Below are 26,535 nucleotides of genomic sequence, written 5' to 3' on the forward strand. Positions count from 1 at the left end.
GTTGTGAAAGTTCTCTGGAACTAGTTGTAAAAGTTATCTGAAACTAGTTGTAAAAGTTCTCTGAAACTAGTTGGAAAAGTTCTTTGAAACTAGTTGTAAAAGTTCTTTGAAACTAGTTGTAAAAGTTCTCTGAAACTAGTTGTAAAAGTTCTCTGAAACTAGTTGTAAACGTTCTCTGAAACTAGTTGGAAAAGTTCTCTGAAACTAGTTGTAAACGTTCTCTGAAACTAGTTGGAAAAGTTCTCTGAAACTAGTTGGAAAAGTTATCTGAAACTAGTTGGAAAAAATCTCTGAAACTAGTTGGAAAAGTTATCTGAAACTAGTTGTAAAAGTTCTCTGAAACAAGTTGTAAAAGTTCTCTGAAACCAGTTGTAAAAGTTCTCTGAAACTAGTTGTGAAAGTTCTCTGAAACTAGTTGTGAAAGTTATCTGAAACTAGTTGTAAAAGTTCTCTGAAACTAGTTGTAAAAGTTCTGTGAAACTAGTTGTAAAAGTTCTGTGAAACTAGTTGTAAAAGTTATCTGAAACTAGTTGTAAAAAATCTCTGAAACTAGTTGTGAAAGTTCTCTGGAACTAGTTGTAAAAGTTCTCTGAAACTAGTTGTAAAAGTTCTCTGAAACTAGTTGGAAAAGTTCTCTGAAACTAGTTGGAAAAGTTCTTTGAAACTAGTTGTAAAAGTTCTTTGAAACTAGTTGTAAAAGTTCTCTGAAACTAGTTGTAAAAGTTCTCTGAAACTAGTTGTAAACGTTCTCTGAAACTAGTTGGAAAAAATCTCTGAAACTAGTTGGAAAAGTTATCTGAAACTAGTTGTAAAAGTTCTCTGAAACTAGTTGTAAAAGTTCTCTGAAACCAGTTGGAAAAGTTCTCTGAAACTAGTTGTGAAAGTTCTCTGAAACTAGTTGTGAAAGTTATCTGAAACTAGTTGTAAAAGTTTTCTGAAACTAGTTGGAAAAAATCTCTGAAACTAGTTGTAAAACTTTTCCAACTAGTTTCAGAGAACTTTTACAACTAGTTTCATAGATTTTTTCTAACTAGTTTCAGAGAACTTTTCCAACTAGTTTCAGATAACTTTTCCAACTAGTTTCAGAGAACTTTCACAACTAGTTTCAGAGAACTTTCACAACTAGTTTCAGAGAACTTTTCCAACTGGTTTCAGAGAACTTTTACAACTGGTTTCACAGAACTTTAGTTGGAAAAGTTCTCTGAAACTAGTTGGAAAAAATCTCGGAAACTAGTTGTAAACGTTCTCTGAAACTAGTTGGAAAAAATCTCGGAAACTAGTTGGAAACGTTCTCTGAAACTAGTTGGAAAAAATCTCGGAAACTAGTTGTAAATGTTCTCTGAAACTAGTTGTAAAAGTTCTCTGAAACTAGTTGTAACATTTAAAAAACGTAACTTTTAAACGTTCTCTGAAACTAGTTGTAAAGTTCTCTGAAACTAGTTGTAAAAGTTCTCTGAAACTAGTTGGAAAAGTTCCCTGAAACTAGTTGTAAAAGTTCTCTGAAACTAGTTGTAAAAGTTCTCTGAAACTAGTTGTAAAAGTTCTCTGAAACTAGTTGTAAAAGTTCTCTGAAACTAGTTGTAAAAGTTCTCTGAAACTAGTTGTAAAAGTTCTCTGAAACTAGTTTTAAAAGTTCTCTGAAACTAGTTGTAACATTTAAAAAAACGTAACTTAAACATTCTCTGAAACTAGTTGTAAAAGTTCTCTGAAACTTGTAACATTTAAAAAACGTAACTTTTAAACGTTCTCTGAAACTAGTTGTAAAAGTTCTCTGAAACTAGTTGTAAAAGTTCCCTGAAACTAGTTGTAAAAGTTCTCTGAAACTAGTTGTAAAAGTTCTCTGAAACTAGTTGTGAAAGTTCTCTGAAACTAGTTGGAAAAGTTATCTGAAACTAGTTGAAAAAGTTATCTGAAACTAGTTGTAAAAGTTCTCTGAAACTAGTTGGAAAAGTTCTCTAAAACTAGTTGTAAAAGTTCTCTGAAACAAGTTGGAAAAGTTCTCTGAAACTAGTTGTAAAAGTTCTCTGAAACTAGTTGTGAAAGTTCTCTGAAACTAGTTGGAAAAGTTCTCCGAAACTAGTAGTAAACGTTCTCAGAAACTAGTTGGAAAAGTTCTCTGAAACTAGTTGGAAAAAATCTCTGAAACTAGTTGTAAACGTTCTCTGAAACTAGTTGGAAAAAATCTCGGAAACTAGTTGGAAACGTTCTCTGAAACTAGTTGGAAAAAATCTCTGAAACTAGTTGTAAATGTTCTCTGAAACTAGTTGTAAAAGTTCTCTGAAACTAGTTGTAACATTTAAAAAACGTAACTTTTAAACGTTCTCTGAAACTACTTGTAAAGTTCTCTGAAACTAGTTGTAAAAGTTCTCTGAAACTAGTTGGAAAAGTTCCCTGAAACTAGTTGGAAAAGTTCTCTGAAACTAGTTGGAAAAGTTCTCTGAAACTAGTTGTAAAAGTTCTCTGAAACTAGTTGTAACATTTAAAAAACGTAACTTAAACATTCTCTGAAACTAGTTGTAAAAGTTCTCTGAAACTAGTTGTAAAAGTTCTCTAAAACTAGTTTTAAAAGTTCTCTGAAACTAGTTGTAACATTTAAAAAAACGTAACTTAAACATTCTCTGAAACTAGTTGTAAAAGTTCTCTGAAACTTGTAACATTTAAAAAACGTAACTTTTAAACGTTCTCTGAAACTAGTTCTAAAAGTTCTCTGAAACTAGTTGTAAAAGTTCCCTGAAACTAGTTGTAAAAGTTCTCTGAAACTAGTTGTAAAAGTTCTCTGAAACTAGTTGTGAAAGTTCTCTGAAACTAGTTGGAAAAGTTCTCTGAAACTAGTTGAAAAAGTTCTCTGAAACTAGTTGTAAAAGTTCTCTGAAACTAGTTGTGAAAGTTCTCTGAAACTAGTTGTGAAAGTTCTCTGAAACTAGTTGGAAAAAATCTCGGAAACTAGTTGGAAACGTTCTCTGAAACTAGTTGGAAAAAATCTCAGAAACTAGTTGTAAATGTTCTCTGAAACTAGTTGTAAAAGTTCTCTGAAACTAGTTGTAACATTTAAAAAACGTAACTTTTAAATGTTCTCTGAAACTAGTTGTAAAGTTCTCTGAAATTAGTTGTAAAAGTTCTCTGAAACTAGTTGGAAAAGTTCCCTGAAACTAGTTGGAAAAGTTCTCTGAAACTAGTTGGAAAAGTTCTCTGAAACTAGTTGGAAAAGTTCTCTGAAACTAGTTGTAACATTTAAAAAACGTAACTTAAACATTCTCTGAAACTAGTTGTAAAAGTTCTCTGAAACTAGTTGTAAAAGTTCTCTGAAACTAGTTGTAAAAGTTCTCTAAAACTAGTTTTAAAAGTTCTCTGAAACTAGTTGTAACATTTAAAAAAACGTAACTTAAACATTCTCTGAAACTAGTTGTAAAAGTTCTCTGAAACTTGTAACATTTAAAAAACGTAACTTTTAAACGTTCTCTGAAACTAGTTGTAAAAGTTCTCTGAAACTAGTTGGAAAAGTTCCCTGAAACTAGTTGTAAAAGTTCTCTGAAACTAGTTGTAAAAGTTCTCTGAAACTAGTTGTGAAAGTTCTCTGAAACTAGTTGGAAAAGTTATCTGAAACTAGTTGAAAAAGTTATCTGAAACTAGTTGTAAAAGTTCTCTGAAACTAGTTGGAAAAGTTCTCTGAAACTAGTTGGAAAAGTTCTCTGAAACAAGTTGGAAAAGTTCTCTGAAACTAGTTGTAAAAGTTCTCTGAAACTAGTTGTGAAAGTTCTCTGAAACTAGTTGGAAAAGTTCTCCGAAACTAGTAGTAATCGTTCTCTGAAACTAGTTGGAAAAGTTCTCTGAAACTAGTTGGAAAAAATCTCTGAAACTAGCTGTAAACGTTCTCTGAAACTAGTTGGAAAAAATCTCTGAAACTAGTTGTAAACGTTCTCTGAAACTAATTGAAACATTTAAAAAAACGTTACTTTAAACGTTCTCTGAAACTAGTTGTAAAAGTTCTCTGAAACTAGTTGGAAAAAATCTCTGAAACTAGTTGTAAAAGTTCTCTGAAACTTGTTGTAACATTTAAAAAAAGTAACTTTTAAACATTCTCTGAAACTAGTTGAAAAAGTTCTCTGAAACGAATTGTAACATTTAAAAAACTTAACTTTTAAACGTTCTCTAAAACTAGTTGTAAAAGTTCTCTGAAACTAGTTGTAACTTTTAAACGTTCTCTGAAACTAATTGTAACATTTAAAAAACGTAACTTTTAAACGTTCTCTGAAACTAGTTGTAAAAGTTCTCTGAAACTTGTAACATTTAAAAAACGTAACTTTTAAACGTTCTCTGAAACTAGTTGTAAAAGTTCTCTGAAACTAGTTGTAAAAGTTCTCTGAAACTAGTTGTAAAAGTTCTCTGAAACTAGTTGTAACTTTTAAACGTTCTCTGATACTAGTTGTAAAAGTTCTCTGAAACTTGTAACATTTAAAAAACGTAACTTTTAAACGTTCTCTGAAACTAGTTGTAAAAGTTCTCTGAAACTAGTTGTAAAAGTTCTCTGAAACTAGTTGTAAAAGTTCTCTGAAACTAGTTGTAACTTTTAAACGTTCTCTGAAACTAGTTGTAAAAGTTCTCTGAAACTAGTTGCAAAAGTTCTCTAAAACTAGTTGTAACATTTAAAAAACCTAACTTTAAACGTTCTCTGAAAATAGTTGTAAAAGTTCTCTGAAACTAGTTGTAAAAGTTCTCTGAAACTAGTTGTAACTTTTAAACGTTCTCTGACACTAGTTGTAAAAGTTCTCTGAAACTAGTTGTAAAAGTTCTCTGAAACTAGTTGTAACATTTAAAAAACGTAACTTTTAAACGTTCTCTGAAACTAGTTGTAAAAGTTCTCTGAAACTAGTTGTAACTTTTAAACGTTCTCTGAAACTAGTTGTAAAAGTTCTCTGAAACTAGTTGTAAAAGTTCTCTGAAACTAGTTGTAAAAGTTCTCTGAAACTAGTTGTAAAAGTTCTCTGAAACTAGTTGTAAAAGTTCTCTGAAACTAGTTGTAACATTTAAAAAACTTTACTTTTAAATGTTCTCTGAAACTAGTTGTAACATTTAAACAAAGTCAGACAAACATCCAACTAAAGCGTTCAATGAATGATGTATAAATAAAATGTTTGTGCTAACTTTCAGGGCCCGTATTCATAAAGATTCTAAGAGTCCTCTCAGAAAACTCCTAATTTAGCTCAAAAACTTTTACATAGGAGTCTTAGCTTAAGAGCTATTCGGGACCGATCTGAGAGCAACTCTGAGCAAGGAAAATACAAAAACTTTTATCTCAGTGAAGAGGCGGGGCTAACCCCGTTGCTACGGATGACACAGTCTTTTGAAGACTGTGATTGGTTGGTTGTCCAAAATGGGGGGAAAAAGGAGCACTTTTAAGTATAAGGTCTATTCTAAGCCTTCACTTTGAAATTACAAGCACAAATTGTCCTATTTTACCGTTCTCTCTCATTCACACACACACACACACTGTTATATATATATGCATATAAATCCTTTTATTATTTACCATGCTGTTAATTTCCTATAAGATATTTGATTGGCTTAGAATTATAAACATTCTCTTTCCAATTACACTGATTGCTGGCTTGTCTATTGAATTGGTGGTTTGAAAGTTGGGTTTAATGCAACAAACATGATCTAATCTATAGCGTCTTAAGTCACTGTCATCCATCGTCTGCATCACATTTCTTCTCCTCTTCGTCTTTCTGCCATTTTCTCCGCTGCTAAAGAAACTCTTAAAAGTCCTCGTCCGTGCTCCTAACAAATTTGATCTTAAGTCCTCTTTTAAGGGTTAAGATGCTTTCTGAATTACTGTTTTCTTTACTAGGATTTTTTAGTTAATTTTAAGAGTAAACGCCAACATTTCTAAGAATTTTGTCACTAGGAGCTACTCTTTGCATTAAGATTCTTAATTAATACGGGCCCGGATAACTTTGAACAAACATTACCAGAAGAACTTTGAGAGAACGTTCTCTGAACGGATCAAACTGATGATAATTGACTATCGATTTTGAAAATGGGTAAATATGATTTCTCACAATTAGTTTCAGAGAACGTTTAAAGTAACGTTCCCGTTTGAAGAATGATACAACATAATCAAGAAAACCTTTTTGATCACAGTCTGATCACATTCATAACTCATATCTGTGATTTCTGAAAAGACTCTTTCTAGTTGACCTCGAGATGCTCTCCTACCTCATAGCCTTTCCTCTTCTTCAGCCTCTTCTTGTTGAGTTTCTTGCAGGCGTACAGCTTCCCCGTGCCCTTCATCTGACAGGCGGACACCTCTCCGAATCCTCCTTTTCCCAGAACGCGGAAGTCCAGGAACCAGTCCTCGCCAACCGGCTGCATCTCCAGCCACTTCCACTGCAGGAAGCGCTTAAAGTACATGGTCTCTAGATAGAACGTGAAGGGAACCTCTTTGAGGAAGTCGAACACACTGGCCAAGATGTCCACGAACAGGTCATCCGCCGCCTCCTGGTGACGCTCCTTCACTTTCGTGATGTCGTTCTCGGGTAAAAACGGGCAGAAGAGCTTGGCTGAGGGCTCCATGTAGCGCTGGAGGATTTTCCCCGCCTTCTGAGCCCGATCTTTGTCCTCCGCGGTGTCATACGCCTCCACGTCCTTCCAGAGGCGGCTCGGACCCTTGTACTCGCTGGTGGTTTCCAGGTACTCTTGAAAGAGCCGTTTCCCAATGGGCTGCTCCACGCAGATGCTCTTAAACTGCAGATCCAGCGCTTCCCTCAGCTCTTCGCACACCGTGATGTGGGGCAGCTTCAGCTTGGCGTGGTACTTCTTGTCTCGGTTGGCCGCTGGATTAGCCGAGCCGTCGAAACTTCCGCGGGCCGAGATATACGCCGAGTTGGCCACCACCGTAGTCAAGCCTCCGATGTCCATGGCGAGGTGAGGGAGGTAAAGAGAACAGGACGAGAATGGAGGCTCAAGAGTCACAGCGAGAGCATTGCGATTGCATGAGATTCTGGGGGTCCGGATGTCCCTGAGGAACCGAACGATCCAGCACGACGTCTTGTGTCTGATGGCGAAGTGAACAATAAGCCCTGCAACACACAAACACACACACACAGATCCACCTGACTCAACATCTTTCATAAGGATTTATCCTCTAACTCCATAATACCTTCCTCAGGTTAAAACCCTTCCCTAATGGAGGAGCACTCACTGTAATAAACCTCTGAACCAAGACAAATATGACTGAATCATTACTAACACTAAAAGCTGGATGACAAATCCCAGCTGCTCACCATTGCCTGTGGCTGGCACAGATGGCCGATGAGATGAACTTTAACCTGGTTAGACCCTGTGATCCGCACACCACTGAGGATCAGAGAGAGTAAAGGTTCTGGAAATCGCTTTTCCGCCTCACATTTACTGCTGTTCAATTCAATGTCACGCGTGAATGCAATCATTTCATTTGCAATCATTATAGCGCCACCACTCATATTCAGTTCACAGACTAGGAAGACAAAATACATCTGCGGGCAAGCACAGCTGCACACGAGTGAAGACGTTTGGAGATAATTCTAAGCAAAAACCCATAAATATATTGAGTTGTATAGAGACAATTTCATATTTTGTTCAATTATAGTGCCACCAAGTGGCACAGTGCCACCACTTTTTGTGTGTGTCCTCAGAGTGTGCCTATACATAAGCGTGCCAAATTTGGTGAAAATATCTCATTTAGTTTAGAAGTTATAGACATTTGTATTTTTGAGTATATAAAAAATTTCCCACACCGACTTAATTTGCGTTTTTTTGCCACTTACGATCAAAATGTTGACATTTGGCCTCTGGCTTTTAGTCAACTCGCTATGATTCTGATTTTCCTACGGTGGTTTCGTCTCGTTTGGACAAACAGTTTCGAAGATATTCGCGAAAGTTTAAACGCTAAATCACAACGTTGCAACAAACTATAAGGCGAAACCGAGCATGTTTGGTATCGTTGGACTCGGCAAAGATTCACTCCCGCGAAAATAAATCAAACAAATTCAAAACAAGTCAAATAAAAGTCAAAACAAATCAAATAACAGTTATAAACATGTGAATATTTGATTTTACCACTAGGTGGCGCTGGCTCGGAACTTCTCATGCTGTTTCAGGGCATCGTGACGATGATCCATCCCGAGTTTCGTAATCATACGCGGATGCATTCATAAAATACAGCATTTAATTACAAAATTCAAAATGGCCGACGCTCAAAATGGCTGATATGGAAAAATCATTTGACTTGGCATGCCGCTACGAACCTAACGAGTCCACTTTTATGATTCAGAAAGTGTTCAGAAGATTCAGATTTAAATCATTCACAAGTTCTAAGCAAAAAAACATAATTTTTGGTATCTCCAGACCAGCAGGTGGCGCTGCGCTCAAACAGCATGTAGTCAGCATCGGAAAAGTTTTTTTTTTTACACTACCGAAAATGACATCATATTGAGATTTGGCACACCGATAGAAGACAGTCCGAACATTAGCCACAGCAAATTTGGAGTCTCTAACTCAATCCCTCTAGCGCCACCACCTGTCCAAAGTTTCACTCACATATACGCTAATAACTTGTTTTGAATTATATGGGCTAGACATTTTGAACTATATGGGCTAGACGATTCGAAGACGTCATGAGTTTTCCCCTCAAAAAAAACGACTTTTTCGAACTCCTCCTAGACGGTTTGTCCAATTTTCATGGAAATTGAATCAGATCATCTTCAGAGCAAACCGTTATCAACAGCTTTCGGATAAACGCAACCGCTCTCGAATAACGCTCAAACGAATTTGGCCACAACCACAAATCTCTGGCGTATTCAGACCAAACTTGGTGTGTGTCATCACAAGCATGACCTGAGGCTACATGTAGAGTTTCAGCACAGCGCCACCTACTGGACAGAAGATATGAACAATTGATCTTGTAACTTCTGGTTTGCTCAAAATCATAAAACTCCAACTCTCCCATATCCGCCATTTTAGGTGTCGGCCATTTTGAATTTTGTCCTAAAATGCTGTATTTTATGAACCCATTTATGTATTGTTACAAAACTCGTCATGTGTCATCGGGATCATGCTCTGAAGTTGAGTTGACTGCTCTTGATAGATTCCTTGGGTCATGCTGAGAACAGCGTTACCAATATGCCATATTTGCTCTAACTTGCTGTCCGCCATTTTGAATTTCGTGAAAAATACTTTTTCGAACTCCTCCTAGACCGTTGGTCTGATTTTCACCAAAATTGTCTCAGATCATCTTCAGAACATGCTGACGTTAAGTTATCAAAAGCTTTCTGATAAACGCAACCGTTCTCGAGTAACAATAATGGTGTGTCTCATTGTTCCTTTTTCTCATTGTGTTTTTTCTTCCTTTAATGATTCAAATGGACATTAAATGGCAATTTTAGTTTAATTTTTATCACATTAAGTTGAAAAGTAGGGTTTAAGTTGATGCATTAAACATTATGAGAACGTCAACTAATTTGTGAAAAACTTCTCGATCATTTAAACGAGGGTCTCGCTTAAATAATGTCTTGCCAATTAAATATTTGATGACATTATTATTTCACAGAGAGCAAAAAAAACAACAACACAAGCCTATAAAATCATTTGTTGAGTTTAATTTCTATACATGAATAAGAAAAGTATATTTTCTTTAGTATTTGTTACATTGTACAAAAAGGCCTGGACGTCTGGAGGTTGTTGATATCATGTGTTCATCAAAAAACGTCCACAAAAAAAGCTCCATTATCAAAAATAGCTGCCTATGAGAGCCAATCACAACAAACGCGGGTGTAAAGTCCCCCTCAGCAACAGGGAGTAACTGGAGACCTGAAGTTACAGCAGCACAAAGACGATCAATCGAGCTTATCTGCTCATAAGCCACTGCAGATAAGAGACTGAGCTGAAGAATTATGGGAAGCATTTGAGGGAATCCTTACAGCAGGATCACAATATTGAGTTTCGAACAAGAACTGGGAAAATGAACGGAATCTGCATATCATCGGCGGTTCTGGAGCGAATCCATCACAGAACCCGTCAGGAGGCGGAGCTAATCATCATCATCATCATCAAAGTCCTCCTCATCATCATCATCATCCTCTTCGTCCTCCATGTAGGATGTGGGCGTCTCTTCCCGGGAGCCGTTAGAGCTGGACGGAGAGAGATCAGAACATGTCCGAAATAACCCAATCATCAACTTAAAAACATCATGTTTAAGATCATGTGATACTCACGTGGCCACATGGGAAAGCTCCCCAATCAGCTGGTTAATGGCACCCTGCGCCATCTCTACAACAACACACAGACGCTCATGAAGGTCAACACACACACACACACACACACACACCGTTTCACTCTTAATTGGTTTGCCTCGGAAATCTGGTTCCTCAAGGATCGGTATTGGGTCCATTATCATCTTTATGCTGATGACACTCCCTCTAAGGTTATTATGGCTTGGGAACAACAGCAACTCAGCCACAGAGCGGGGTCAGCACATGCTGAGGGTCACAGAGCGGGGTCAGCGCATGCTGAGGGTCACAGAGCGGGGTCAGCACATGCTGAGGGTCACAGAGCGGGGTCAGCGCATGCTGAGGGTCACAGAGCGGGGTCAGCACATGCTGAGGGTCACAGAGCGGGGTCAGCACATGCTGAGGGTCACAGAGCGGGGTCAGCGCATGCTGAGGGTCACAGAGCGGGGTCAGCACATGCTGAGGGTCACAGAGCGGGGTCAGCGCATGCTGAGGGTCACAGAGCGGGGTCAGCGCATGCTGAGGGTCACAGAGCGGGGTCAGCTCATGCTGAGGGTCACAGAGCGGGGTCAGCACATGCTGAGGGTCACAGAGCGGGGTCAGCACATGCTGAGGGTCACAGAGCGGGGTCAGCGCATGCTGAGGGTCACAGAGCGGGGTCAGCGCAAGCTGAGGGTCACAGAGCGGGGTCAGCGCACGCTGAGGGTCACAGAGCGGGGTCAGCGCACGCTGAGGGTCACAGAGCGGGGTCAGCGCATGCTGAGGGTCACAGAGCGGGGTCAGCACATGCTGAGGGTCACAGAGCGGGGTCAGCGCACGCTGAGGGTCACAGAGCGGGGTCAGCGCATGCTGAGGGTCACAGAGCGGGGTCAGCACATGCTGAGGGTCACAGAGCGGGGTCAGCACACGCTGAGGGTCACAGAGCGGGGTCAGCGCATGCTGAGGGTCACAGAGCGGGGTCAGCGCATGCTGAGGGTCACAGAGCGGGGTCAGCGCATGCTGAGGGTCACAGAGCGGGGTCAGCGCATGCTGAGGGTCACAGAAGTGGCCAACTTTCTGCAGAGTCGAGAGCTCCGGACCTCCAAACTTCTGTGGCCTTCAGATGAGCTCAAGAACAGTGTGTAGAGCTTCATGGAATGGGTTTCCATGGCTGAGCAGCTCATCCAAAGTGCAATGCAAAGCGTGGGATGCAGTGGGGTAAAGCGCGCCGCCACTGGCCTCTAGAGCAGTGGAGACTAGGGCTGGGCAAAAATAAATTGCGATTAATTGTTTTTAAAAATGTGGTCGATTCAAAATCGATTCTCAAGGCCAAGAATCGATTTTTTTCCCGGGGGTTTCCAGCTGATCCTGCCTGGTATCGCATATATACTTGTCGTTAAGATAAAATCGAATGGCAATCGCATCTTAGGAAGGCACGCAAATAACAGAGATAGTGACGAAATATAATGCATCATCCGGGGCATGAATCAAAGCTCAGATGCCCCTGGAGGAAAAAGCCTTCATAAAAACGGACAGAGTCTGAATGACGGTCGGCTAAATCGCAAGAAATATTTGTCCTTTACTGAAAATCATCCAATATCCTTGTTATGCTTTAGAATAAGTGTATCAAAATATCCATAAAAACAAAATGGTATTGTATTTAACATAATTGTATGCATTTGAAATATAGAGATGGGTTCTGTTTTAATGTAGGCCAAGTGTACCTAAAATAAAAGGAGTTTAATATACAGGTTTGTGGCTCTTAATTTCTTTTTAATTACCCATTTGTAAACTCATGTTCACTGTTCTTTTTTTATAAATATTGTAGGCTATTTGAATTAAATCTATATTCATTGAGTTGAATCGAATCGGAACATCTGAATCGATACCCAGCCCTTGTGGAGACGTGTTCTCTGAGTGACCAATCACGCTTCTCTGTCTGACAATCCCATGGACGAGTCTGGGTTTGGCGGTTGACTTGCCTGACTGCATTGTGCCAAGTGTAAAGTTTGGTGGAGGGCAGATTATGGGGTGGGGGTTGTTTTTCAGGGGTTAGTTCCAGTGAAAGGAACTCCCCAAGACATTTTGGACAATTTCATGCTCCCAACTTTGTGGGAACAGTTTGGGGAAGTACACAGCGCACCACACACAAACACACACACACACACACACACACACACACACTGACCTGTGACGTAAGGCTGCAGGGCTTTGGGAACGAGGGTCTTGGCGATCTTCAGCTGCTCCGGGCTGCAGCGGCCCGCCTCCAGGCCCAACGCCATGCCCATGCTCTTCAGCACCTCCACGTCATCGTGGATCTCAAACATGTTGTCGAAGTTGAACAGATACTCAAACCTGCAGAGACATTCTGCATTTTTACATTTTCAAAAAACATCACTTAGTCTGATTTATAAGATGTTTTCCTCATGGGGACCAAAAAATGTCCCCACAAGGACGAGGATTTCGGGTTTTTGCCATCTTTGTGGGGACATTTTGTCCCCTCAACGTAGGGATTACCAGTCCACACACACACACACACACGCTCACACACACACACACTTGTCATTGGAGATGCTGCAGTCGATGACGGTCCTCTTGCTGGTGTTGATGATGATGAAGGGCAGGTGGATGACGGTGTTTGGAGGTGGAGGTCTCTTGCTCTGCTGCTCCGCCTGACGGTTGCGCTGCACCAGGTTCTTAAAGGCGATTTGCTGGAAATCATGAGAAATGAGACGCACAGGAATCATCATCATCATCATCATCATCATCATCATCATCATGACACAACACAATGGCCTGTTCATTTATACGGGGAAAATCAAGAGAAAGATCCATCAGACTTGGCTTTATTAAAGGATAGTTCACTTTTAAATAAACTTTTTTTATTTAGATAGTTTGAGGTGAGATAGTTTCCTCACCTCATGTCATCAAGATGTCCATGTCTTTCTTTCTGCAGTCGAAAAGAAATGAAGGTTTTGGATGAAAACAGTCCAGGGTTTTTCTCCATATAATGGACTTCAATGGGACCCAAACGGGTCAAGGTCCAAATGACAGTTTCAGTGCAGCTTTAAACGACACCAGATGATGAATAAGGGTCTGATCTAGACAAACCATCAGTTTCTGAGAGAAACCCAGCAGTATTTATGCTATTATTTTACCTCTTATCAGACGAGCGTGATCATCTCTGAGCTCAGACATAACTTCAGGAGAGTGAGGTCAAATACGAGCGTGATCATAGATGTATACATAGATGCCTCATTAGCAAATGCACGGATCAGTAGAATGAGGCATCTACTATCGATACATCTATGACCACGTTTGTATTTGACCTCACTCGTCGGAAGTTATGTCTGAGCTCAGAGATGATCACGCTCGTCTGATAAGAGGTAAAATAATAGCATAAATACTGCTGGGTTTCTCTCAGAAACTGATGGTTTGTCTAGATCAGACCCTTATTCATCATCTGGTGTCGTTTAAAGCTGCACTGAAACTGTCATTTGACCCGTTTGGGTCCCATTGAAGTCCATTATATGGAGAAAAACCCTGGACTGTTTTCATCCAAAACCTTCATTTCTTTTCGACTGCAGAAAGAAAGACATGGACATCTTGATGACATGAGGTGAGGAAACTATCAGCAAAAGTTTATTTAAAAGTGAAATAATCCTTTAACCCCTTAAAGACCGAGACAGCCGCCCTCAGCTAAAAATAACTATCATCCTAAAATGTTTAATAACTTTTAAATGAAAAGTTATTAAAATTGCTCTAGCACCCTGCAGACAGTTGGGGCTGTAAACACTGGAGAAAGAGTTGAGTCTGGATGATGTGTGCAGGATTTATTCAGATGGATCAGGTTAACTAAAGTCTTTTCTTTCAGTTTCCCCTCGGCCGTATAAATGAGAAGGTGCTCTGACAGACAGGAAGTGATGCGTACCTGCAGAATGAGCTCCTGCAGCTGAGATTGCTTGTGTTTAATTCTCTCGAGTCGCCTCTGCCGCTCTGCCTGAAGGAGACAAACATGATCACACACACACACACACACACACACACACACACACACACACACACACACACACACACACACACACACACACACACACACACACACACACACACACACACACACACACACACACACACACACACACACACACACTCCTCTGACCTCCAGGTCCTGGCACTCCTGTGCTGAGTTGGTGGGGAACCCGATCCACTTGATCTCCTTCTTGTCTTTGGAGATGATGTTCATGGCCATGAGGACGTTGAGCGCGTCGTAAACACGCCTGCGGATGTTCTTCTGATCGTACACGTGCTGGAGGAGCAACACACACACACACACACACACACACACATGAGCCCCATCTGTGTGTTCCCAGCAGAGAGAGAGCAGGAAGTGGCACTGACCGCCTCGTGTGGGGCGATGATGTCATCGGCGGCGCTGAACTCCGTCACCAGCTCCTCCGCCACCTCGTTGTAGGAGGTCAGCACCTTCTTCTGCACCTTCTCACACACCTTCATGGAGAAGTGGCGGAGGCCCTTCCCGCTCTTATCGCCCTTCCGGCCCCGCCTGCGGAGGTCATGTGATCTCAGAGTCAGAGAGTCATGTGATCTCAGAGTCAGAGAGTCATGTGATCTCAGAGTCAGAGAGTCATGTGATCTCAGAGTCAGAGAGTAAAAAATATAAAAAATACTAAATTAGAAAAAATATTTCATTCTAAAATATAAAAGTGTTATTTTTCAACTATTATATACACACAATACTAATATTTATGCCTTAAAATTGTGATTTTTTTATCAATATGACTATCATAATAATTATTATTACTAAATTAAAATATAAAAAATACTAAATAAAAACTAAATTAGAAAAAATATTTCATTCTAAAATATAAAAAAATTATTTTCAGCTATAATATACAATACTAATATTAATGCCTTAAAATTGTGATTTTTTATCAATATGACTATCATAATAATTATTATTACTAAAGTAAAATATAAAAAATACTAAATTAAAAAAAATATTTCATTCTAAAATATAAAAATGTTATTTTTCAACTTTAATATACAATACTAATATTTATGCCTAAAAAAATTTGATTTTTTTATCAATATGACTATCATAATAATAATTATTACTAAATTAAAATATAAAAAATACTAAATTATAAAAATATTTCATTCTAAAATATAAAAATGTTATTTTTCATCTATTATATACAATACTAATATTTATGCCTTAAAATTTTGATTTTTTTATCAATATGACTATCATAATAATTATTATTACTAAATTAAAATATAAAAAATACTAAATTAGAAAAAATATTTCATTCTAAAATATAAAAATTTTATTTTTCAGCTATAATATACAATACTAATATTTATGCCTTAAAATTGTGATTTTTTTATCAATATGATTATCATAATTATTATTACAAAATTAAAATATAAAAAATACTAAATAAAAACAAAATTAGAATCAATATTTCATTCTAAAATATAAAAATGTTATTTTTCAACTATAATATACAATACTAATATTTATGTCTTAAAATGTTGATTTTTTTTATCAATATGACTATCATAATAATTATTATTACTAAATTAAAATATAAATACTAAATTAGAAAAAATATTTCATTCTAAAATATAAAAATGTTATTTTTCAACTATAATATACAATACTAATATTTATGCCTTAAAATTTAGATTTTTTTATCAATATGTCTGTCATAATAATTATTATTATTACTAAATTAAAATATAAAAAATACTAAATAAAAACTAAATTAGAAAAAATAGAGGATCACAATTTTAAGACATAAATATTAGTATTGTATGTTATAGTTACAAATATAATTATTTTATTATTTTTTAAATACCTTATTTTTATTTTACAGTAACATATGTAGTTTTTTATTAGTATTTTACATACTTAGTAGAAATAATAATAATAATAATTATTATTATTATAGTCATATTTATATATAAATATAAATGTTCGCTAAATTGTGCAGCCCTATAATCATTTTTTGTTTGCGTGTTTGAAAAAAAGGAATAAATTAAGACATACATGTGATGTGTTATACTTTACTGTACATTGTAAAATCAAATTAGATTTTTAAATACTATTTTCTTATTTTAAAAATTAATATGACAAGTGTTTTCCTTTAAGTTTTGTTTTATTTTAGTATTTGTATATTCATTTTGTAATAATTATTATGATATATTCTTTTTTTTTTTAAATCACAATTTTAAGACAGCCATACATATTAGTATTGTATGTTATAGTTGTAAAATAAAAGTATTATTTTTAAATACTTTTTTTTACAGTGAAATTACAATAATAGTAATTTTTCTTTGTTTTTATTTTTCATATTTAGTAGAAGTTATAATCATTATTATTGTTATTTTAGTCATATTAATATATAGTGTTTTTTGAAAATGAAGAAATTAAGACAGCCATAAATATTAATATTGCAATTTTATATTATTATTATTATTGTCTTATTTTGTTTTAAAAATATTTTTATTTAGCAATATTATATTTGTATTATCTATAGTCATATTGATGTATAAATAGTGTAGCTCTACAATCAACCACAGCAAACCTGTCAAAAATGAAGAAAATTAGATAAATATTAGTATTATAGTATTGTATATTTTAGAATGAAATATTTTTTCTAATTTAGTTTTTATATTTTAATGTAGTAATAATAATTATTATGATAGTCATATTGATTTTACAAAAATCACAATTTTAAGACATAAATATTAGTATTGTATATAATAGTTAAAATAACATTTTTATATTCTAGAATAAAATATTGTTTCTTATTTTGTTTTTATAATTTAATTTAGTAATAATAATTATTATGATAGTCATATTGATAAAAAAAATCACAATTTTAAGACATAAATATTAGTATTGTATATTATAGTTGAAAATAAAATTATATTTTAAAATTAAATTTTTTCTAATTTAGTATTTTTGATACTTTAATTTAGTAATAATAAATATTATGATAGTAATATTGATTTTTAAAAAAATTACAATTTTAAGGCATAAATATTAGTATTGTATACAATAGTTGAAAAATAAATTTTTTATATTTTAGAATGAAATATTTTTTCTAATTTAGTTTTTATTTAGTATTTTTTATATTTTAATTTAGTAATAATAATTATTATGATAGATATTGATAAAAACATATTGATGACATAGACATATTGATAAAAAAAATCACAATTTTAAGAAATAAATATTAGTATTGTATATAATAGTTGAAAAATAAAATTATTTGATTATTTATAAATACTTATTGTTTTTATTTTACAGTGAAATTACAATAATAGTAATATTTCTTTATTTTGATTTAGTATTTTTCATATTTAGTAGAAGTAATAATCATTATTATTATTATTATTTTAGTCATATTAATGTATAGTCACAATTGTTTTTTGAAAATGAAGATATTAAGAAAGCCATAAATATTAGTATTGCAATTTTATTAGGGCTGTCAAAAGATTAATCGCGATTAATCGCATCCAAAATAAAAGTTTGTGTTTGCATAATATATGTGTGTGTACTCTGTTAATTATTATTTATATATACACACACATTCATGTATATATTTAAGAAATATTTGCATGTATATACATTTATATAATCTATAATATATATAAATATAAATGTTATATATATAAAAATATTTTTTTTCTTAAATATATACATGAATGTGTGTGTATTTATATATAAATAATAATTAACAGAGTACACACACATATATTATGTAAACACAAACTTTTATTTTGGATGCGATTAATCGCGATTAATCTTTTGACAGCCCTAAATTTTATATTATTATGCCATTTTATTTTAGAATGAAATATTACAACAATATTTTTTTTATTTGGCATTTGTGTTTACATTTTAATTTAGTAATAACAATAACCATGTTATAAAAATATTGATATAATTCCCACAGAATGTCAGAAATATTAGTCTTGTGTGTTGTAGTAGTGAGGGATGGACTGACCCGGTGGACCAGGGCGAGGCCTCCTGTGTGTGTGTGTGTGGCGTGTGTGTGTGTGTGGTGGGCGTGGCCTGGCTGGGCATCAGGATGCCCGTCCTCTGAGGAGAGCCAATCACCTGCAGGAGACACAAGGGGCAGTAAGAGGATGAGGACGGGGCTAATCGCGCTGACTCCGGCCTTCTGTCATCCGCTTACACACTCTCACGGGTCACCTCACACAATGTTAATGGGGGGCTTTATCGCCACGGCGACCAGGGGGAGGAGCCGCGAGTGTGGTCATGTGACTCTTACCACATGTGGCAGCACATGATGGGATGCCAGTGTTTTGGGCAGGATCTGTTTGACCCCAGTGATGGACGCTGGGTGAAGGGTCAGGAGGGACAGCACACCTGCAGCTGGAGCACACACACACACACACACACACACACACACACACACACACGCTCATTAATATTCATGTCCTGATGAATATGCGCTATATACCCTATCAGATTGACTGATCTGCATGTGAAGCCCAGCACAATATTTAAGACTTTTTAAGACCATTATGAATTAAATGTAAAACCTATAATCACAAATTTACTTGCAAAGTAAATTAATTTATTCAAATTGAACAAATCGATAAACTCGCTCTTCCTCAAAGCTCAATCCCACCAGGATTTCACAACTTTTTTTTTTGTGATTTTTGATATTAAAATGACTGATTTAATCGTGGTAATTTCCAGAAATTAGCATTTGCATTTTTTTTTCATAATTCCACATTTACCATATTTTTATTTAGTATTTTTCATATTTAGTAGAAGTAATAATAATCATTATTATTATTATTTTTGTCATATTAATGTATAGTCACAATTTATTTTTGCCAAATTGTGCAACCACAGCAAACCTGATTTTTTTTATTAAGAAAGCCATAAATATTAGTATTGCAATTTTATATTGTAAAAATTAAATAATGGCATTATATTTTAGAATTAAATATTACAACAGTATTTTACATTTGTGTTTACATTTTAATTTAGTAACAATAATAACTATGTTATAAAAATATTGACATAAAAAGATCAATTCCCATAGAATCCCAGAAATATTAGTATTGTACATTATAGTTGAAAAATAACATTTTTATATTTTAGAATTAATATTTTTTCTAATTTAGTTTTTATTTAGTATTTTTCATATTTAGTAGAAGTAATAATCATTATTATTATTATTATTATTATTTTAGTCATATTAATGTATAGCCACAATTTATTTTTGCCAAATTGTGCAAACCACAGCAAACCTGATTTATTTTATTTTATTAAGAAAGCAATAAATATTAGTATTGCAATTTTATATTGTAAAAATTAAATTATGGCATTTTCTTTTAGAATTAAATATTACAACAGTATTTTACATGTGTGTCTACATTTTAATTTAGTAATAATAAAAGCTATGTTATAAAAATATTGACATAAAAAGATAAATTCTCATAGAATGCCAGAAATGTAAGACCTATAAAGGAAATGCAGTCACAAAATTATTTGCAAAGTAAATTAATTTATTCAAATTGAACAAATCAATAAACTCGCTCTTCCTCATAGCTCAATCCCACCAGGGTTTCACAATTTTTTTTGTGATTTTTGATATTAAAATGACTGATTTTATGGTGGTAATTTCCAGAAATTATCATTTGCATTTTTTTTTTCATAATTCCACATTTACCATATTATGTATTATGTTAGATGCACATTGCACAAAAGCCACACATGACAATATAATAAACTGAATACATAAATCTTGTTTATTTTGGTTTACAAATAATGCAGGATCTCAAAAAATGCATGTTGATTTTTATTTTTATTATATTTAGTAATTTATTAGACTATTAGCTGAAGAATAAAATGTGTTTTGTGTCTGTGGTTAAATCTGAAAGAGTCTCCAATAACACGAAAGCTGATTGGCTGCAATATAAGTCTCATTTGTACACGTAATACAGCAAATTATATTTGGACTAGCGAAAGAAAAACTACCACGGAATAAAAAAAACTAAAACACAATGAGCATTAGAGGAAGCGTTATACGGACGGAGGAAAATTAACACCTGTTTAAAATTATTTAAGACCTAGAACTCAATACTTCAGCGAATTTAAGACTTTTTAAGGCCTAAAATGTTGATTTTGATATTCTAGACTTTTTTAGTCGTTACCCATCATGCACTGGGGTCAGAGTGTGTGTACTCACGCTTTCCTGGACTCAGAGTCTGGTTGACAAACAACTTTATCTCTCCGTTAGTGTCCTTGAGTCCAGCCTGAGGATCAGAGAGAACGAGAGTAGCTCACGTGTTCATAGAAACAACAACACTAACAGGATATACACCGATCAGGCAGAACATTATGACCCCCTGACTCGTCGAGGCATGGACTCCTCTAGAAGGTGTGCTGTGGTATCTGGCACCAAGATGTTAGCAGCAGATCCTTTAAGTCCTGTAAGTTGCAGTTTTGGAGATGCTCTGACCCGTCACAATCTGGCCCTTGTCAAACTCGCTCAAATCCTTACGCTTGCCCATTTTTCCTGCTTCTAACACATCAACATGTTCACTTGCTGCCTAATATATCCCACCCACTAACAGAGCGTGTCATAATGTTATGCCTGATCGGTGTGGGGATTTATTTCTCAGAATTCTGACTTTTTCTCTCTCGGGAATTTCGCGTTTTTTTCTCTGAATTTTGACTCGTTTTCCTCAGAATTAGTTTTTTTTTTCTTTCTTTTTTCTCGGAATTGCACGTTTTTTCCTCCGAATTCTGACCTTTTATTGAAATTCAGATTTTTTTCTTCTCGTAATGTTTTTCTTGGAATCGAGAGTTTTTTTTTCGGAATCCCAATTTTTTCCCCTCAGAATTCTTACTCTTTTTTGTTTCCAATTTTTTTTCTTCTTGGAATTGCACGTTTTTTTCCCTCTAAATTCGAACTAATTTATCTCGGAATTTCGAAGAAGAAAAAAAACATTTGGAATTGCAAGTTTATTTCAATCTGGCCCTTGTCAAACTCGCTCAAATCCTTACGCTTGCCCATTTTTCCTGCTTCTAACACATCAACTCTGAGGACAAAATGTTCACTTGCTGCCTAATATATCCCACCCACTAACAGAGCGTGTCATAATGTTATGCCTGATCGGTGTGGGGATTTATTTCTCAGAATTCTGACTTTTTCTCGAAATTTGCATAATTAGGGTAGCACATTTACTGTATTATGATAGATTCACAATAGTCACACATGACAGTAGAATAAACAAAATGCAGAAATCTGGTTTATTTTGGAATCTTGACATTATTTTGCGGTGAAATTACGAATTATGCAGGATCTCAAAAATGCATTGTTGATTTTTCGTTGTGTTTAGTAATCGCGGAAATGCGAAAAACTGGAGGATTATTATCTGAAGAATAAAATCAGCTTTATGTGTCTGTGGTACAATCCGAAACACGAAAGCTGATTGGCTGCAATATAAGATGCATGCTGGTCTCATTTGTAGTCGTAATACAGCGAACTATACTTGGACTAGTGAAAGAAAGAACTACAACACCCAGAATTAAAAAACAAAAAGCGCTGCGGGAGCATTTCAATGAGCATTAGAGCTAGCGTTACATGGACGGAGGAAAATTAACACCTGTTTAAAATGATTTAGAACTCAATACTTCTGCGAATTTAAGACTTTTTAAGGCCTAAAATTTAGACTTTGAAATTCTAGACTTTTTAAGACCCCGCGGAAACCCTGTGAAATCACTTTTGTGGCGTTTTTCTTTTGCTAGGTGAGCAAATGGGCACACAAAAAAATATTGAATGTATTCTCTCATTCACAGCTATAATATTTAACCCAACTATGACGATTTCCGCTCCGAGAAACCCGGAAATATGAAAAGGGTTTATTAGACGTCATGTCATCCATCGTTATGTTTTCCCTCTTGAACGGTGACACACAATGCAAACGAGATATGTAAACAAAACCGTACAGAAGCGCTACAGTAAACATGTAAAGCGTGTGGTTCTTACGTCTTTAGCCATGATGGCGACCGGAGTGAGTGGCCAGCCTTTGGTCAGTCACTGGAGTTCAGCTGAAAACACAAACAAACATCAAACTCATCATTAAAGTGTCTTTTTTCTCCTCTATTGTCCCGTATATCGAGTGAATCGCTTGGCAAACAAGAACAAATGTAGGGGCGGGGCTTGAGTGTGTCTGAGGGGAATTGATAGGATGGCTGTGGTTTGCTATTGGCTGATCTCATGTGAGTGACAGGTGGCCCCGCCCTCGTTATTCTGACGCTCTGAGCTTACATAATGCGTGTTTTAATAAGCTCAACTCCTTATTTATCGGACTAAAATTAATATTTATGTATCTCAGTGAACAACACATAATCTTTCCACACATATAAACAGCGAAAAGTTGTGTGGAAGCCCATTTCGTTACACATCATGCTTTGGTAAATCATAATTATGACTTTTTTTGACTGATGTTGTCATATTTTTACGTTTTTTAAACAAAAATGGGCTTCCATACATTAGTGTTGATATGTGCAGCGTCAGTTCGTGCGCGCGCACGCACAGCGACACGAATCATCATCATCTTCATCGCACCGCGATCCTCGCGCTGTTGTTCGTGTCTCTCTTGTTGACAGTATCGCGTTAGCTCGACGCGGCTACAGCTAAGCTAACCTAACCAAGCGAGCTAACGCTTCCACGTACCTTACACACACAAACGACACGCAAACTACGTAACACGCGCTGGTTTCTCTTACCTTAACTACTCCGCTCACATCCGCGTCATATCTCGCGCTGGTATTTACAGTTAGTCGGATAAAATCCGTGTTTATCGCGCCGGAATCGGATCGCGCGCGCGCGCGAGCTACTTCAGTCAAACTGAGCTTGGCGGTGTCCCGTGAGCGGGCGCCCTGATTGGATACGCATGGTGTGACGTCAGCCCGCACTCACAACTCCATACGTGACGCGTAGAAATCCTCTGAACTGCCGCTGGGAAACCCGAGTCATGTCAGCGAATCGGTTCATTAACGATTCAGTGATTCACACCCAGAGTATCACATCAGTTATTGTAATATGTTAATGTTTTTGGCAACATTGTGATACACAGTCATGCTCATGAAGATGATTTGAAAATGAATTGTTTTGCACATGCACACATATGTCGATTAGACACAGCATGTTTACACGTGCACCTCTGGATCTCTGCAGACACTATTCTATGATCATAATGTACAGAAGCCCGTCTCTGCCACATATGACAGAAATCATGCTTTGGTGAATATTCATTATGACATACAAAGTCAAAATTACAACACAAAAATGTAATTATGACATACTAAGCCATTATTATGAGACCATACTAAATCATTGAACATACTACATTATTATTATTACGAGTGAATCAATCATGAAGATGCTAAGTTATAATCATGAGATAAAGTTATAATTGTGAGATGAAAAGTTGTAATCATGAGATAAAAAGTTATAATTGTGGGATGAAAAGTTGTAATTATGAGATTAAAAGTTGTAATTATGAAACAAAGTTATAATTATGAGATAAAAAGTTGTAATTATGAAATAAGTTATAATTATGAGATAAAGTTATAATTATGAGATAAAAAGTTGTAATTATGAAATAAAGTTCTAATTATGAGATAAAAAGTTGTAATTATGAGATAAAGTTATAATTATGAGATAAAAAGTTGTAATTATGAGATAAAGTTATAATTATGAGATAAAGTTATAATTATGAGATAAAGTTATAATTATGAGATAAAAAGTTGTAATTATGAGATAAAGTTCTAATTATGAGATAAAAAGTTGTAATTATGAGATAAAGTTATAATTATGAGATAAAAAGTTGTAATTATGAGATAAAAAGTTGTAATTATGAGATAAAAAGTTGTAATTATGAGATAAAAAGTTGTAATTATGAGATAAAGTTCTAATTATGAGATAAAAAGTTGTAATTATGAGATAAAGTTATAATTATGAGATAAAAAGTTGTAATTATGAGATAAAGTTATAATTATGAGATAAAAAGTTGTATTTATGAGATAAAAAGTTGTAATTATGAGATAAAGTTCTAATTATGAGATAAAAAGTTGTAATTATGAGATAAAGTTATAATTATGAGATAAAAAGTTGTAATTATGAGATAAAGTTATAATTATGAGATAAAAAGTTGTATTTATGAGATAAAAAGTTGTAATTATGAGATAAAGTTATAATTATGAGATAAAGTTCTAATTATGAGATAAAAAGTTGTTATTTATGAGATAAAAAGTTGTAATTATGAGATAAAGTTCTAATTATGAGATAAAAAGTTGTAATTATGAGATAAAGTTATAATTATGAGATAAAAAGTTGTAATTATGAGATAAAGTTATAATTATGAGATAAAAAGTTGTATTTATGAGATAAAAAGTTGTAATTATGAGATAAAGTTATAATTATGAGATAAAGTTCTAATTATGAGATAAAAAGTTGTTATTTATGAGATAAAAAGTTGTAATTATGAGATAAAGTTATAATTATGAGATAAAAAGTTGTAATTATGAGATAAAGTTATAATTATGAGATAAAAAGTTGTAATTATGAGATAAAGTTATAATTATGAGATAAAAAGTTGTATTTATGAGATAAAAAGTTGTAATTATGAGATAAAGTTATAATTATGAGATAAAGTTCTAATTATGAGATAAAAAGTTGTTATTTATGAGATAAAAAGTTGTAATTATGAGATAAAGTTATAATTATGAGATAAAAAGTTGTATTTATGAGATAAAAAGTTGTAATTATGAGAAAAAGTTATAATTATGAGATAAAGTTCTAATTATGAGATAAAAAGTTGTTATTTATGAGATAAAAAGTTGTAATTATGAGATAAAGTTATAATTATGAGATAAAAAGTTGTATTTATGAGATAAAAAGTTGTAATTATGAGAAAAAGTTATAATTATGAGATAAAGTTATAATTATGAGATAAAAAGTTGTAATTATGAGATAAAGTTATAATTATGAAATAAAGTTATAATTATGAGATAAAAAGTTGTAATTATGAGATAAAGTTATAATTATGAAATAAAGTTATAATTATGAGATAAAAAGTTGTAATTATGAGATAAAGTTATAATTATGAAATAAAGTTGTAATTATGAGATGAAAGTTATAATTATGAGATAAAAAGTTGTAATTATGAGATGAAAGTTATAATTATGAGATAAAAAGTTGTAATTATGAGATAAAAAGTTGTAATTATGAGATAAAAAGTTGTAATTATGAGATAAAAAGTTGTAATTATGAGATAAAAAGTTGTAATATTGAAATGAAAGTTATAATTATGAGATAAAAAGTTGTAATATTGAAATGAAAGTTGTAATTATGAGATAAAGTTATAATTATGTAGTTCTAGTTGTAGTTCTTTAATGACTGTGGGTCAGTGTTGTAGTTCTTTAATGACTGTGTGTCAGTGTTGTAGTTCTTTAATGACTGTGTGTCAGTGTTGTAGTTCTTTAATGACTGTGTGTCAGTGTTGTAGTTCTTTAATGTCTGTGTGTCAGTGTTGTAGTTCTTTAATGACTGTGTGTCAGTGTTGTAGTTCTTTAATGACTGTGGGTCAGTGTTGTAGTTCTTTAATGACTGTGGGTCAGTGTTGTAGTTCTTTAATGACTGTGGGTCAGTGTTGTAGTTCTTTAATGACTGTGTGTCAGTGTTGTAGTTCTTTAATGACTGTGTGTCAGTGTTGTAGTTCTTTAATGACTGTGTGTCAGTGTTGTAGTTCTTTAATGACTGTGTGTCAGTGTTGTAGTTCTTTAATGACTGTGTGTCAGTGTTGTAGTTCTTTAATGACTGTGTGTCAGTGTTGTAGTTCTTTAATGACTGTGTGTCAGTGTTGTAGTTCTTTAATGACTGTGTGTCAGTGTTGTAGTTCTTTAATGACTGTGTGTCAGTGTTGTAGTTCTTTAATGACTATGTGTCAGTTTTGTAGTTCTTTAATGACTGTGTGTCAGTGTTGTAGTTCTTTAATGACTGTGTCAGTGTTGTAGTTCTTTAATGACTGTGTGTCAGTGTTGTAGTTCTTTAATGACTGTGTGTCAGTGTTGTAGTTCTTTAATGACTGTGTGTCAGTGTTGTAGTTCTTTAATGACTGTGTGTCAGTGTTGTAGTTCTTTAATGACTGTGTGTCAGTGTTGTAGTTCTTTAATGACTGTGGGTCAGTGTTGTAGTTCTTTAAT

At 34.6% G+C, this 26,535-nt stretch overlaps 2 protein-coding genes across 5 annotated transcripts in view; both read right to left on the bottom strand.

Annotated features, from left to right (window-relative positions):
• Nucleotides 1–7,240, bottom strand: part of grk1a (G protein-coupled receptor kinase 1 a) — a 20,255-nt gene extending 13,015 nt beyond the window's left edge. The window contains exon 1 of the mRNA XM_079812307.1: nt 6,217–7,240. Within this exon, the coding sequence (XP_079668433.1) occupies nt 6,217–7,131 (915 nt within the window). The 5' untranslated portion in view covers nt 7,132–7,240. The remainder of the gene's footprint in view (nt 1–6,216) is intronic.
• Nucleotides 7,241–9,615: 2,375 nt separating this feature from the next.
• Nucleotides 9,616–23,205, bottom strand: tfdp1b (transcription factor Dp-1, b). Of its 4 annotated transcripts, XR_013816190.1 has the most exons (13): nt 23,056–23,205; nt 22,313–22,374; nt 20,507–20,573; nt 18,572–18,675; nt 18,284–18,396; nt 14,646–14,808; nt 14,407–14,553; nt 14,176–14,244; nt 12,804–12,955; nt 12,433–12,599; nt 10,251–10,305; nt 9,957–10,166; nt 9,617–9,846 (listed from the first exon to the last, which is right to left on the bottom strand). XR_013816190.1 is itself a non-coding variant. In XM_079812309.1 (12 exons), exons 2-12 carry the CDS (start codon nt 22,322–22,324, stop codon nt 10,067–10,069), a joined length of 1,143 nt encoding a protein of 380 aa, XP_079668435.1. In that variant the 5' UTR covers nt 22,325–22,374; nt 23,056–23,205; the 3' UTR covers nt 9,617–10,066. The 4 variants fall into 4 exon arrangements, 3 of the variants coding, with proteins under 3 accessions (XP_079668436.1, XP_079668435.1, XP_079668434.1); XM_079812309.1 differs by having other exon boundaries at nt 9,617–10,166; nt 18,572–18,669; XM_079812308.1 differs by having other exon boundaries at nt 9,617–10,166.
• Nucleotides 23,206–26,535: the final 3,330 nt, after the last annotated feature.

Source organism: Gobio gobio (assembly GCF_949357685.1).
Source record: "Gobio gobio genome assembly, chromosome: 3".
Lineage (NCBI taxonomy): Eukaryota > Metazoa > Chordata > Actinopteri > Cypriniformes > Gobionidae > Gobio > Gobio gobio.

Bases quoted from the DNA above. Each gene is read 5' to 3' on its own strand.
- tfdp1b (XM_079812308.1), bottom strand. The intron at 12,600-12,803 runs GTGTGTGTGTGT...ATGTCTCTGCAG, and splicing joins TGCAGCATCTCCAATGACAA to GTTTGAGTATCTGTTCAACT. The intron at 10,167-10,250 runs GTGAGTATCACA...CTCTCCGTCCAG, and splicing joins GAGCTTTCCCATGTGGCCAC to CTCTAACGGCTCCCGGGAAG.